General features: G+C 39.3%; 1 protein-coding gene across 1 annotated transcript in view; it reads left to right on the top strand.

The window, feature by feature from the left end:
• Nucleotides 1–15,080, top strand: part of gnb5b (guanine nucleotide binding protein (G protein), beta 5b) — a 54,317-nt gene that overhangs the window by 16,134 nt on the left and 23,103 nt on the right. The window contains exons 5-6 of the mRNA XM_056766906.1: nucleotides 10,393–10,469; nucleotides 11,895–12,027. Of these exons, the coding sequence (XP_056622884.1) occupies nucleotides 10,393–10,469; nucleotides 11,895–12,027 (210 nt within the window). The remainder of the gene's footprint in view (nucleotides 1–10,392; nucleotides 10,470–11,894; nucleotides 12,028–15,080) is intronic.

The raw sequence follows: 15,080 nt of genomic DNA, 5'->3' as shown, positions 1-15,080 counted from the left end.
TTAACGGCGACATTTTTTTTATCGCGCGATAAAAGTCTCACTGCGTTGCCGTTAACGGCCCACCACTAAAATAAATGCTGTTGTACAGAATTTCACGTGTGAAAATTTGAATAAAGTTGCATGTACATGGGTTTTAAATGCATGCTAAAGAGAGAGAGAGAGAGATTATCAGAAGTAATCATTAGTTTTTGTCCATGTTTGTAGATTGTTGCTGTTTATGTTTGAATCATTTTTATGCTGTCTCCACATTGTGAGTAGGGTTGTCACGATAACATAAATACCTCTTCCGATACTATACCAGCTGAAGTATCACCATACTGTGCCGTGTTCATGATCAAAATCTACACAATAAACCACATCTAAATGAAACACTTTGTATTTACTATAGTGAACTGTATTATACTGTTCACAACACTGTTTTGTGGTATTGACTATAGTAATTGGTAAGACGTTTGGTACAGAATGCTAAAGTAGACAATACCATTTTTCATGTGGAAATGAATTCAAATGTGCAACATATTTATTTATACAGCAAAGTTCAGAAAGGGAAATGTAAGGCTTACTTTAAATGTTAAACTAAGAGGACAAGTTGTTGGTAGAACATTTTAACTGAGTCAGTGAATCATGAAACCAATTCGTTAGAATCGAAAAAAAGTCTCTTGATGAATGACTCATTGATGACTGACAAATATTTCTGATAAAGCTGCTGCCTTGTTTATATTATTATTTATTATAATTCAGCACCTTAGAATTAAAAGGCTCTGAATATATTCACATTTCCCTAGTCTGTGATGGTTTTCTGTAAATTAAGTTCTGTAAGACTTTTGTTATAAGAGGTTCTAGCTGGTCAAACTCTAACTTGTTTCTCTAAGGTTCTGTTTGTGAGTTTATCAGCACTTTGAATACTCACAAGAGGACCAAATACAATTTTTTTCAAATTAAATCTTAAATCGTCTTAAAATTACAATATTAAGCCTTAAAGATCAAAAAGTCAACAATTGAATTAATTGATGTGGTCTTATGCTCCCTTCACATGCTCTTGGAATTATCGGAAAAAAGTTTCTAAATTTCCGTGGTAAAAATTGCACATGAACGTCCTATGATGTCACGTTTCCCACTGGGAAGTTGGGAAATCAATTTGATACCGAATCTCCCCATGTGGCCAGGGTTTGAACTTCAAACATGGCGCATCGGAGAAGTGACAGATGTGCTTCATTAGTTTTTTTACGCCACAGCTTCATTGCGTTGTCTTGTCATTAAATGAGGACATATTTACAGTTGTGCTCAAAAGTTTACACACCTTTTGCAGAATCTGGGAAAAGATTAAATATTTGTAAGAATAAGTGGAATTTTGAAAATGAAGGTTTATTTTCAATTTAGTCCTGCCCTGTGCAAGTTATTTCACTAAAGAAATGTTAACATAAAGTTCACACTAAAGAATAATAATAGAATTTCTCAAAATATCCCAGTGCAAAAGTTTAGACGCCCCTGATTCTTAATACAGAATGATGTTACCTAAACAATCAATGAGAGTTTTTATGTTTAGTCATAGTTGTTTAAGGGTTTCTTGTGTGTCATGAGTCATTAGACTGTCCACTGATCTTCAAAACAATCACACAGAGTTCTCCACAATCTTTGCTTTTTCAGAATTTTGGATATTTGAATCATGTGCAGCAGTAACTGTTGAGATTGTGATGTTGAGAATCCTCTGTTTACATGGAGGACAATCAAGAGACTCTTACACAACTATTATAAAGTCAACACAATTCATTTAAAGTTAGGTGGGTGTAAAACCTATGAAAATGGTTTTGGTGTAAATTGTTATTGTTTCATTTATACATCTTATTTTTTCATTCACTAATGTCCTTCAGAATAATAAAAAATACATAAATGTTTTTCAGGAAATTATATATAGTTTTTTTTACACCAAAACTATTTTCAGAGGTTTACACCCACCTGACTTTAAATGAATGGTGTTGACTTGGGCAGCACTGAATGTTTCTATCTATTGTAATAGTTGTGTAAGAGTCTCTTGATTGTCCTCAATGTAAAAAGATGAATCTCAACATCATACAGTTACTGCTGGACATCAGTCAAATATCCAGAAATTCTGAAAAAGCAAAGATTGTGGAGGACCTGGATAATTTTTCTTAAGATCAGTGGACAGTCTAATGACTCATTGAAAGAATGTAAACTTCTTCTGTCCCCTTGTCTAAACAATATTCTACGGTTGAAGAGTCTAGTCGACGGAACACACAGAGTATTCAGGATCCTGGAGACAAAGTTTGACACAGACACAAGTGCTTGTTCAATCAGAGTCCAAAGTTTATTATTTTAGGACTAATACTTATAAGTTTGCCTCAGGAGGCGTCATATAAAACCACCAAAACAGTGGAAAATCACCAGACTTTCTGTTTAGTCTTTCCTCCTGAACAATCAGATATGATTACATATTTAATATTACAATAACAAAACAATCGTCCATAGACATCATTAGGAACCTTGATATGGAGAACAACAGATGCTTATATCAACATAAGACAGCATAAGACATAATACAACTTTCAACGAGGTTAAACAACAAGAAAGTAAGGAGCAAATATTATGAATAGAAGTGAATAATAAGAATACATATGATGTATATTGGAATAAACACAGATGCAGTATTTGTGGAGGACAGGACGAAATCCAGATTCTCACAATGGCCACTTTCAGACCAACGGTCTTACAAGCCGTCCTGTGTCCCTTTAAAGAACAAATATATATAGAGTAGTACAAAAGGTTAATCAAAAGGTTAACACAAATTTTTTAATAAAAGGATAGTTGCATATGCGTATTTTTATGTGGTTTTCTGGTTTGCAAGCTGCTCTTTGAGGTAAAAGATCAATCGGACTGATTTGTAATAAAAACATAACAACACCAATCACCCTCAATAAAAACGAAAACATAAACATAATTATATCTACTCTTCATCATCTACTGTGCCAATCTCAATTACCGAATCGTCAAGCCCATTATCTCCTTCCATTACATTGTCACGTCCATCAACATTTCTTGGTTCTTCTATCACCGGTATTGGTTCTGGTTCTAACTCCTGTGTTTGAACACAATCATTATCATCCTCGTCCGTATCGCTGTTATGATCAAATATGGATCCCCAAGTTTGATTCTGATCTTTCGGACGATAACCTTTAGATGTGCGTCTAACCAGCATAGCCTGGTTGACGTCAGTCGTTCTTTTCGCTAACATCATTCGATCGGTTCCTTTGGTTGTAAAGGAAGTAACAGATCTTTTAACACATCCGACCACACACTGCAACATGCATGGCAAAAATAATAACAAGGCTAAGATGGTCATCACAACTGGAATTACTTTACCGGTTTTCCAATATCCCCATCCCCCGGATAGGCTGTCCAACCATTGAAACCATGTTGCATCTACCGGTGTGGGTTCACGAACTGATTCTCTCATGTGCTTCACAACGTCGGTGACATTGTCTGCATAATCTGGAATTGAAAAACAACAAGATACTCCTAGCATTTTGCACACTCCTCCTTTCTCTGCTGTTAATATATCCAAAGCAAGTCTATGTTGCACGACGGCAACTCTCATTTTCTTTAATTCGTTAGAGATTAAGTTTAAAGCTTGTGCTGTGTCATTTTCCAAAGAAAGAACTTGCCATGCCAGACCATTAATTTTGTTCAGAGCAACAGTAGTACCGGTTCCTGTAAACAAACCTGCTAGGGACCATCCCACGTTTTCCCAAGGAGTAGTCCATGGATCACTTATCTTATGGCCTGCATAATAATTTGGCAGTTTTACTTCCCTTTTATGTCTATTCAAAGATGTGGCCAGATTTGTCTTTTCCATTATGCTAGTTCCTGTGGACAAAATAGCAGCATAACAACAACCTTTCCATTCCCCTGCATCTAAATGGTAATATGCAGTTTCACCACAAACCCACACCATTCCTGGTGAACTGTCTAAGTGTGAAAATGGACATTCAAATCCCTCAGTAGTTTTATTGAGATATTTTATGGACACACAAGAAACCCTTAAACAACTATGACTCAACATAAAAACTCTCATTGATTGTTTAGGTAACATCATACTGTCTTAAGAATCAGAGAAAAATAAGTTTTTTCCAGATTCTGCAAGGGGTGTGTAAATTTATGAGCACAACTGTACGTAATTGGTGTTTATATGAATAAACTTTGAAACATATTGTATGTTTTATACACAGCAAAAACAGAATGTATTTCACCAATATGTGGTAAAACTTTACAGTATGGCTGAAAATGTCTTGGTTACGTATGTAACCTCAGTTCCCTGATGGAGGGAACAAGACGTTGTGTCGAGAACGACAGATGGGATTCGCCCTTGAGAACCAATCAACTCTGACTACTATAGAAAGGGCCAATGAAATTTGGCGAATGAAATCTGCATGCCGGTCTCCGCCACCGGGCATTCATTCACCTCTTATTCTGAAGAGCCATAGAGCCTCTCACGACTGCATCAGAATACGATACATGTTGTGGCATAAGGGAAACAACGTCTCGTTCCCTCCATCAGGGAACTGAGGTTACTTGCGTAACCAAGACGTTCCCTTTCTGTCGGTCTCTCGATGTTGTGTCGAGAACGACAGATGGGGTTGCCCATGGAAAACGCCACAACGCGGTATCGCGTTACAATCTCAAGCGAAGCGATGGTAACAGGCCTGGGCGTGTCATCTCGAAGCTTTCGCGAAACTGTAACCTTCCAGTGTGGTGGTCGGGGGGTTCCAGAGCTTTCTTGGAGAAAGATGGGTACAGCCCTGACCGGTAACCTTTCACGGACGGAGGCCTTAGCTCTCTACTGGCGAGAGGCCGTCCGGCTTGGGTTTACATCGGGTAAGCGCAACTTCCTTAATTAGGGATGCGCTGCAGAGGCCACCTCCTACCCGTGGGGAGGAATACGATAGACATAGGTACGGTCTCGTCCTTGGAGGAGAACGCATGGAACGTGCTGGCTGAGTAGTTAACCACGAGGTGGTGGTCCAACTGGGGAAGATCATGGTCCTCGGAACCATTTTATGAGGATAAATCGGACGGAACAGCCCACGGAGGTCGTGTTACAAACGTCCGGTAGCACTAGGTCCGGTTAGAGCTATCTGTGATAGTTCATATGGTGTCCCGGCCTGAGGGGGAAGGCTGCTCTGCCCAGTCAACCCCCAGGGGGTGCTTGCTTAGTGATGGATGGAATGCCTGTCCTTAACCAGTGTTTGGGTAAGAAGGAAGGTTGGTGAGATACCTGTTCTTAGCCATATGTTTGGGTAAGAAGAGAGGTAGATAGCACACTGACCCAACCTACTGGAGGGTGGAAAGGTGCTTTCGCAGGCATATGCCCCCCCCGGATGCCAGTCCTACATGTCGCCACGCAGGACGTGGGCTGACACCAGATTTATGCAAAGGTTGTTAACCCTTGCGAAGCCTTGTTTGGGCGTAGCCCATCCCGCAGCTCTACAGATGTCTTCTACAGAGGTGATTCTGGCCAGTGCCCAGGAGGTGGCTATACCCCGTGTGGAGTAAGCCCTCACTGCCAATGGGCATGGGAGATTCTGAGATCGGTATGCCGTCGTAACGGCATCAACGACCCAGTGCGCCAGCCTCTGCTTGGAGACAGCCTTCCCCTTCTGCTGTCCTCCAACTCAGACAAGGAGCTGGTCAGAGCTTCTGAGCTCTGCGTGCGGTCCAGGTGGAGGCGCAGTGCGGGCTGTAACCCACTGAACATCTTGGTTTTGAGGGACGAACTTGATGCCTGTTTCGCCCGAAGGGTTGTGACCTCTACCCGAAGTATGTAGGCGTCCCTGCCTCTGACAGAGGTAGAGATGATGCCCCGAAACTTGGGAGAGTCTCTGGTGAACTGGATCGAGGAACCAAGATGGACCGTCCTCATTAGCCACCGAGACAGTGTGGGCAGCTCTCGAGCTCCCAGGGACTGTGACAGGGGGACCAAGGGGACGGTCTGCTTCACCATTCCCATGGGGGGTGGTTCGTCGGCTGGCGGAGCTAGCCATATGTCGCGGGGGGTCCCTGGAGGGAAGGTTGGCTCCGCATTTTTGCCTGCCTGGCGGGACAGCTGCACGCACTGTCGGTTTGAGAGTGGTGGCAGCTGTCGTGTGTGTACGACCCTACGCCTTGCCAGGGCGTGAGGTCGGGTTGCCGGGCACAGTCCAGTGGAGTGTGCGATCGGCTGCAAGTACTCCCGGGGAGAACGGGAAAACTCTGTGAGCAAGTGGGCACCAGGCCCTGAAATGGGTCCAGCTTTGGTGACGAGGCAACAGCCGTCACGTACCGACCGATCAGAGCCGTGGCTGTGAAGGTCAGGCCCGATGCTGTTCTCCCTGGGGTCTTTCCATCAGTGTTACTTCTTGCGAGAAGGTTGCTGATGGGGTGGAGGCGTAGAGAGAGGAGGCAGCCTGGCCCGCGGCAGCGCAAGCCTTCAACACCAGTGATGCCGAAGTCCTACACGCCTTGGACGGTAGGCATGGCCGATTCCCCCAGGTGGCAGCCTGGGCACAGGTGCAACGCAGCCGCAAATTCCAGCCGGGGGATCTTGACGTAGCCTTTGACTGCCCCACCATCGAGGGAAGTAAGGGAGCCGGAGCTGGTTGACTGGAGCAGGCGGGGAGTGGAGCGCTACAAGTTTCACACAGCTCCTCATGCACCTTCGGGAAAAAATGGCACCCGGGGTGGGCGCGGTTTGCACCGCGCTCCGACCACAGGAACCACGTATCCCCCAGTTAGCAATGCTGACATCACTTCTGCTTTCTCCCGAGCTCGACCCTCCTGGCCTTTTCTATAGTAGTAAGAGTTGATTGGTTCTCATAGGCAAACCCCATCTGTCGTTCTCGACACAACGTTGAGAGACCGACAGAAACGGAACTATTACTATATTTAGTCCCGCACTGCTCAGAGATTTATGGGTTGAGAATAAAAATGCACCTTTATTCAAGAAGTAATCCAAATTGATAATCCATGAAATAAATAATCCAAACACAGGCAATCAATCCACACAGGGCATATAAATCCAAAGGGCAAAGCAAATCTTTTGTTTTGAATCAGTGCTTCAGAGTGCGTATTAAACTGGCCAAGTCATGTGACTTTAGGAAACGAGGTTTCGTTATGTCATTACTGTTTCAAAACGGTTTCGTAACTCCCATGTTTCACCACTAGGGGGTGTTGATTTGAAGTTGAACATATAAACAGGTGTCTACTATGGTTTTTACAAATAGTTGTCAAGTTTTACTATGTATATTTAAAATAAACCACAAATTAATCAATTATGTTTGTAGAATTTTTTTTCAGTTATCATCTTAAGATGTCCTAATACTGCCTGTCATGAAATCTAGAGAAAAACTGACTGAGACTGAGTATGCAAAGACTGAGCATGCAAAACTGATCACTTGGCTTTTAAACAAATAATATCACAGATAAATGGAGTGAAGTTTTTTAGGTGTATGATTTGTGATCCACATCACACCATTTCATTAATGTTAAAACAATTGCACTCCCAACACTGTGATTTATTGGATTGGCATACATCTGATGGAGATTCATAGACCGAGCATGTAAAAAGTGCTCCACACTTACTCTTCTGGACATCTTACAGACAAAAGTGATCAAGAACACATTTTGATGTGATTAAAGAAATGTTAACCTCTCAAATCCTTAAAACTGCACACTATAAATATTTACAAAATACACTCAGTGAACATTAATCATTTCTAATGTATTTTTAGCTAGGCCAAAGGGGATTTTTGAGGCTTTAGTGGACATGATCAAAGAGACGGCCCTTTTCAGTGCTGGAGGATGAGGCTTCAGGGGCGAGATGAGGCAATTCCAGCGTTATGGACAGGACATAAAAATGCTCAGAGAATGAATTTGTTAGGATTATATTGAACCATCTGTTTATATTTTAATTAACCATTGTCGATAGAGTCTAACCCTCAAAATAAGTCAGTCTATGGAAGAAAAATATATATTTAAAAAAAGGGAAATAAACATGCATTATGGAAAAAGGACATGGTTTTTAGGAGACGACAAACTTTGTAGGATTTCTGTGAAATAAAATGCACAACCTGAAGCAATAATACCAAATGAATGGAGAAGGGATGCCTCTTCATAGAAAATAAAATAGTTACTTTATATTCATTTTCATGTGTCAATTTATGAGGAATATGTTGTGACAATCCTGAAAATGGCTCTTTCCTGACTATGAGAAATCATGCAATAAAAATATAACAAATGTTTTACAAATTTGAAGAGAGATCTCACATGGGTGTCCGAACCACCAAATGTTAAATTCTGTGCCGTTACCACAAGAAAAAAACCCTGGTAAAAACTTAGATTTTTTTGTGGTAAGGTTGACATTTTCACGGAATTGCCCGATGGGGATTTTCGAAAAGAGGTTGTGTTGTAAAAAGTGAATCATTAACTTTAATTGCTTAAACATTGCAAAACCGTATTTTCTAAAATAAAATATATAATAATGCTTCTGTCTTGTTGTACTCTTATCACAGCTTAATTTTTGTCAAACATAATTTCTGTGTGGTCTTAAATAAATGTGAAACATCTTGTTGAGTTCTTACAATTAATTAAGATAAAGCTAACTTTGTAAAACATTAAAAAAATTCTTTCATTGCCCTTTTCCAGATGTATAACACGATCTTAACTTTAACTACTAATTTGGCTAGACAGCCTTAAAGACAAATAAGTGCATTGTTAAAGGGGAAAGTGATGGTTATCCTAATTGTGTTAATGTTCTGATGATTATAATTAAATACAATTAAACACAAAATGCATACACTAATATTTAATGATAGATTTCAAATTTATTTTAAAACCTTACAATTTTAAGAAAACGTTAGCAATGTTTGTATAATCTGTCATTGAGTTTGGCCTGAGATCTTGATGCTTTCGCAACATTTTCACCAGTAGGTGGCGCCAGCATGTGTTTTTTCAAGCGCTTCGAAAACCTGAATCATTTTGCAAAGAAATTGATTCAAAGCTTCGAAAAGCTTTGTTTCTCCCATCACTAATATCTATACAATAATAAAGACAAGACAGACTGAATTAAAAGGGTTTATTTAGTGAGAGGTAATAAGGCTATTGAGACACAGCTGAATGCAATGGTAAATTAATACGTCCAGAAATGGGTTATGGGAATTGGAAAGTGAACGGATAGTCCAGGTGATGTGGAGAGTGCCCTCTAGTGGACCTGAGAGGAGACTCCAGCTGGTTATGGTGACAAGCAAGCACCTGAACAAAACCACCTTCATGACTTAAGAAGTTGGAATTATTCATATGAAGACAGCTTTAATTACAACAAACAACATTAGAGTTTTATTTCTGCTGAGTGTATCTTTAGAGAGAATGTCATTTCATCTATCCCGCTTTCTGTGGAATAAAGTCCCGGTTCCTACCTAAAATGAACATCTGAACTAAACAAAATATTTAGCACTTCCTTTTATGCTTTACCTGAACAAGACAAAAAGTTATCCGTCCTAAAATATGAAATAAGAATTTATATATTTATAATTAAATATAATAGGATAATGTAACATAATATAAGAAATAATAATAATAAAGCATTAAATGTAACTTTTTTTAAACATCTCAACACCAATTAAAACACCAATTTGATCTTTTCAAATCAATGACAAGTTAACTGTTTGTGTTGCTTCAAATGAATTGCTTCAGATAGAAGCTTATAATTCCAAGCAGAAAGTGATTTTATTTTGTCTGTATTTCATCTGGTCTAAAAATCCCTATTTACAAATTTGAGATGATTTTGATAATATACCTGTTTTACAGTTTCATTTTTGACAATTACAGTTTAAAAGAGATTTGTTCCTCCTCTCATTTTTGCAAAATCTACGAAGCTTAATAAAGTGTTACTACTAAGAATGCAGATAGAACCTTATAAATCCAGGGTGATGAATTGTGTAAATATAGAATAAGATAAACAAGCACAATACACATTAACTTTACAGTGATCAATGTCTTGATGAAAACAACACCCTTGCAACTTCGATATAATTCATTGTCCAACACGTGACCAAAGAGACAAACAAACTGAAACATTTTAATGTGAGACGGTCCGTGAGATTGACCAAATGTAATGAGTGCCAATTGAGTCACAGATCTGATTATCGGCCGATAGAGACGTGCGGCCAAGTGATCTCCAGTAACTGGCTGCTTCAGTGCCCTGTCAATGATAATCACAGGAATTATATTTTCCTAACTGTTTCTTAAGCATGTCATTGTTGCCTCATCTGTTATATCTGCACGTTGTTTCTTCTGTCATGCTGGTCACATTCCTTAGGAGTAATTGTGATGTGTGTTGAACAGGAGCATGTAGTTACTATGCCTTGCACGTGGGTGATGGCGTGTGCTTACTCCCCTTCTGGCTGTGCTGTGGCGTGTGGGTAGGTCTGAATTTCCATGATTTAGCTATTAAAGGTCAACAATGTTTTAACTAGTACTATATTATATATTTAGCTTATTAGGGGGCGATCACATAGAACTGGCTCTTCATGTTTGAAAGCATGAGGCGCGCCGCTGCCCTTTTGGTTGACTCTTTGTAAAGGGGCAGTGCGGAGTGGGTTTTTATGTTGCTAGGTATCCACCGGAACATCTGTCCTGTCAGTCAAGGATTAAAGCTCTAGTTGCTTTTAACTGTCATATTATCAAAAACTTTGAACAGGTACAAGCAGAGGGCGCTTGCTAAACCTTGTTCGATTAACCGGCGTCAGCCAACATAAGTTTCTCCTTCATCATTCAGTCTCCAGACAATTCAATCAACTGTATAGTTCCGTCACCACACCGGAAGGCCCACCTCTCCTTTCATTAGATTGGACAATGGGAGAAGGCGCATCTATGGCAATAAATGCTTTCTATGTGATCGGCCCCTTATACTGTATTATTTTGTTGAATCCACAGAAATTAAACCAGCATTTATAGGGTCACCTGTCATCATGTCTGGGTATCATTGGTTTCCGCTCTCAGAAATCATGTGGTTCGGACTGCATCAGTGTTGTGCTGGCTGATCGAGAGCGCTTTTAAAGTACTACTGTTGAGTCACTCTCGTGATACAGTCAAACCAACATTTATTCAGACACCTTCAACTACTCTCATAATCACATGATTATTGGCCATAGTTTAGTAAATTTAGGGCAACCAAGCAAAGCTTCTTTTGATCAGTCTGGTGTGTAAAAAGGTCACATTAACAGTTAAAGAAAAAACACTTCAAAGTGTCTGAATAATTTAGTCCCAAAGTTTGATCAGTTTTACTGGTAGTCCACTGTACGAAGAATGTTTGGGTATATTTTGTCCCAGTTTACTTTATTTTGCTATCTTCAAAACACATAAATGAACTATAGTATACTGGACCCACTAGTAGAAAAATATAACAAATGATAAATGGTGTCTTAGTAATATTTTAGTTGACCGTAAATGCTGATGGATCTGTGCATGACAAATTAGTGAGGCTCATGAATGAAGGCAGAAGTATTTGTTGTAGTATGTAGTGTTGGTCTGCTTATAAGGCACACTTGGCGGTGTCTATGAGCAGTTTGCTGATTGTTTGTGGGAGCGGTGTGCCATCCATGACAGTGTAAGTCTCTTCAGATGGATTTCCATCATCAGTGGAAGTGAAGACCACAAATCCCACCATTTCACGCTTCTTCAAATCGTCATCAAGCTACGATTAGTTATTGTTTTGCAACCTATAGCGCTGAAACAGCTATACTGTGCCTTAAGATAGAAGTAGACACACTGAGATGTAAGACGAGAGTAATGTCAACTACTGAAAATCTAACATTCTTTGCTCTCTCTCTTTCTCATTCTCTTAGTGGTCTGGATAATAAATGCTCAGTCTATCCTCTCTCTTTGGATAAAAACGAGAATTTGGCTGCTAAGAGGAAATCTGTGGCAATGCACACCAACTATGTGTCTTCCTGCAGCTTTACTAGGTCTGATATGCAGGTGAGTGTGTGTGTTTCAATAGTTTGAGTATGAATGTTAAGTGAAGCCGTCTTATGTACAGTAAATCATGTTTTCCATGAAATGACGTGTTTGGGTCATGAAAGGTGCAGGCTGAAAGGTCCTGATGTATAATATCTCAACCCTACACATAGGTTTAAAATATTTTACATGATCTTAAAACATTTTGATCTGTAGGCATATGTTTGAAATTTGTCAGGTATATTAATATATAATTGAAGTTATTTGTTTTGTTTACAGAGCAAACATTAAAATTGTTTTTAAAGGGCTCATCGGATGAACATTTTTAACAAGTTGACATGATTTATCGAGGTCTCCATGAAAAGTCTGTAATATATTTTGCTTAAAAACACTCCATGGTTGTGTAAACAACACTGGTGTAGTGCATGCCACGGCTATGCAGTGTGTGTAAACATGCAGATTAATGGGCGGTTATATTATCATATGAACCCCTTTCTATGTCACAAGGGGTGTGAAATCTGATCAGCTCGATTTCTTACATGCTTGCAGAAAAAGGCTCACAACAACAAAGTTACTGGGTTCTTCTTTTTCACGTTTTCTATGTTTCTAGATGCATTAGGGACTCAATTATACAGTGGCTTGCAAAACTATTCATCCCCCTTCATTTTATTCACTTTTTGTTATGTTGTTGCCTTATCTTAAACTACTTTAAGTAAAAAAAATACTTTGGACGCAGAATGATGCGCTTAATGCACCCGCTTCACTCACGAGCATCCCGGATAGAGATGATCCTGTTGTCGCGGGGATCTTTGCTTCCCAAGTTCAAAACAGTTATAACACAAAGAGAAGAGATATGTTATGTGTTTAAATCATAGAACATTGAATCCATCCTAAAGTTTAAAGTTATGTATGAATGACGCATAACATAGACCGCTTCTAGTGCTTGAATCTAATAACGTTACACTCAGCGAGTACAGTCTCCGGCAAAATGCATTTTAAACAAAACCACAGTCTATTATCTAGTGATTATGAAGAATATTGAAAACTTTTGAACGAGTAACGTCCTGACTGTTCCCGGACACACGCATGCTGGATTGAGATCGACAGGTGACCGCACCAGCGGAGGTCAGAGTTTTTTAATTATGCTATATTGGTTTATTCCTCGCATAAAGCTATCGAAATACATGACATCGAAAACAGTGCCTGACAACGTTTATGGTAATTTCCTGATAGTTAGTCCTTTATGAAGCTTTAGAGTAACATCCACGGGTATCGCAACGGATCGGACTGAAGAGAACCCGTCAGTCCGATACCCGATCCAGGTCTTTTTAGCTGAGATCCAGAGTATCGGATCGGTGCATCCCTATTTCTGAGACACTTGAAAGTTAGTTTACCTGTGGCAAATTCAGTTGAATAAGGACAAAAACCTCTCAATAAAAGGTGCAACAGCTGAAAATGCATATCAAAGTAAAAACCAAGACATGCTGTCAAAAGAGCTGCCAGTAGAGCTCTGAGACAGGATCATATCAAGACACAGATCTGGGGAAGACTTCTGAAAACAATCTGTTGTATTGAAGGTTGACAGATGCATGTAGCTGCCATTAATCCTTCATGAAAGAGGTTTGGAACCACCAGATCTCTAACTTGAGCTGACCTCCTGTCCACACGGAGCCATCGATGGAGAAGGGTCTTGCATTCAAAAAATATTTGTCTCTAATAATTAAGATTTATGTATTTTGATTGCATATAAAATTATGGATTACATATTTTTTTACCTAAATTAAGTAATAATCTTTATGTGATACAAATTTATAAGACATATGTAAATGAAACAAGTATGAATAAGATTTATGTAATAATATTAATAAATCAAATGTGTTTCAAATTCATTAAAACTGGGATTATGTATTTCCTACATAATAAACTATTTAATTAAAATGCATCATATTTAGGTATTTTAATGATAAACCAAATGGTTTTTAAATCATATTCATGAATTATTTTATTCCTGTAAGGGATCTAACCGCAACACGTAAAAAACAACAGTTAGACCAAATGGTTTCACTTTTTTATTGACATTCACATTTTAGATGTAACAAAACAAAAAAGTGATCAAAAAGATGAGCTAGCAAATGACACTAGCCAGTGCCCATATGTTGTTTAGGGAAAATAATACAGTTGAAAGAAAAAGTATGTGAACCCTTTGGGCTTACTTGGATTTCTTCATAAATTGATCATAAAATGTGTTCTGATCTTCATCTAAGTCACAACAATAGAGAAACACAGTCTGCTTAAACTAATACCGCACAAACATTATACGTTTTCATGTTTTTATTGAACACAACATGTAAACATTCATAGTGCAGGGTGGAAAAAGTATGTGAAACCCTAGGCTAATGACTTCTCCAAGAGCTAATTGGAGCCAGGAGTCAGCCAACCTGAGGTCCAATCAATGTGATGAGATTGGATGTGTTGATTAAAGCTGGCCTGTCCAATAAAAACACACACCAGTTTTGAGTTTGCTGTTCTGAAGAAGCGTTGTCTGATGTGAACCATGCCTCGCACAAAAGAGCTCTCAGAAGACCTACGATCAAGAATTGTTGACTTACATAAAGCTGGAAAGGGCTACAAAAGTATATCTAAAAGCCTTGATGTCCATGTGTCCACGGTAAGACAGATTGTCTACAAATGGAGAAAGTTCAGCACTGTTGCTACACTCCTAGGCGTGGTCGTCCTGTAAAGATGACTGCAAGAGCACAAGCGCAGAATGCTCAATGAGGTGAAGAAGAATCCTAGAGTGTCAGCTAAACACTTACAGAAATCTCTGGCACATGCTAACATTTTTGTTGACAAATCTACAATAATGAAAACATTAAACAAGAATGGACTTCATGGGAGGACACCACGGAGGAAGCCACTGCTGTCCAAAAAAAAGATTGCAGCACGTTTGAAGTTTGCAAAAGAGCACCTGGATGTTTCACAGCACTACTGGCAAAACATTCTGTGGACAGATGAAACCAAAATTGAGTTGTTTGGAAAGAACACACAACGCTATGTGTGGAGAACAAAAGGCA

This window comes from Triplophysa dalaica, chromosome 14 (assembly GCF_015846415.1).
Source record: "Triplophysa dalaica isolate WHDGS20190420 chromosome 14, ASM1584641v1, whole genome shotgun sequence".
NCBI lineage: Eukaryota > Metazoa > Chordata > Actinopteri > Cypriniformes > Nemacheilidae > Triplophysa > Triplophysa dalaica.
This window is presented reverse-complemented; position numbering and strand designations above follow the sequence as displayed.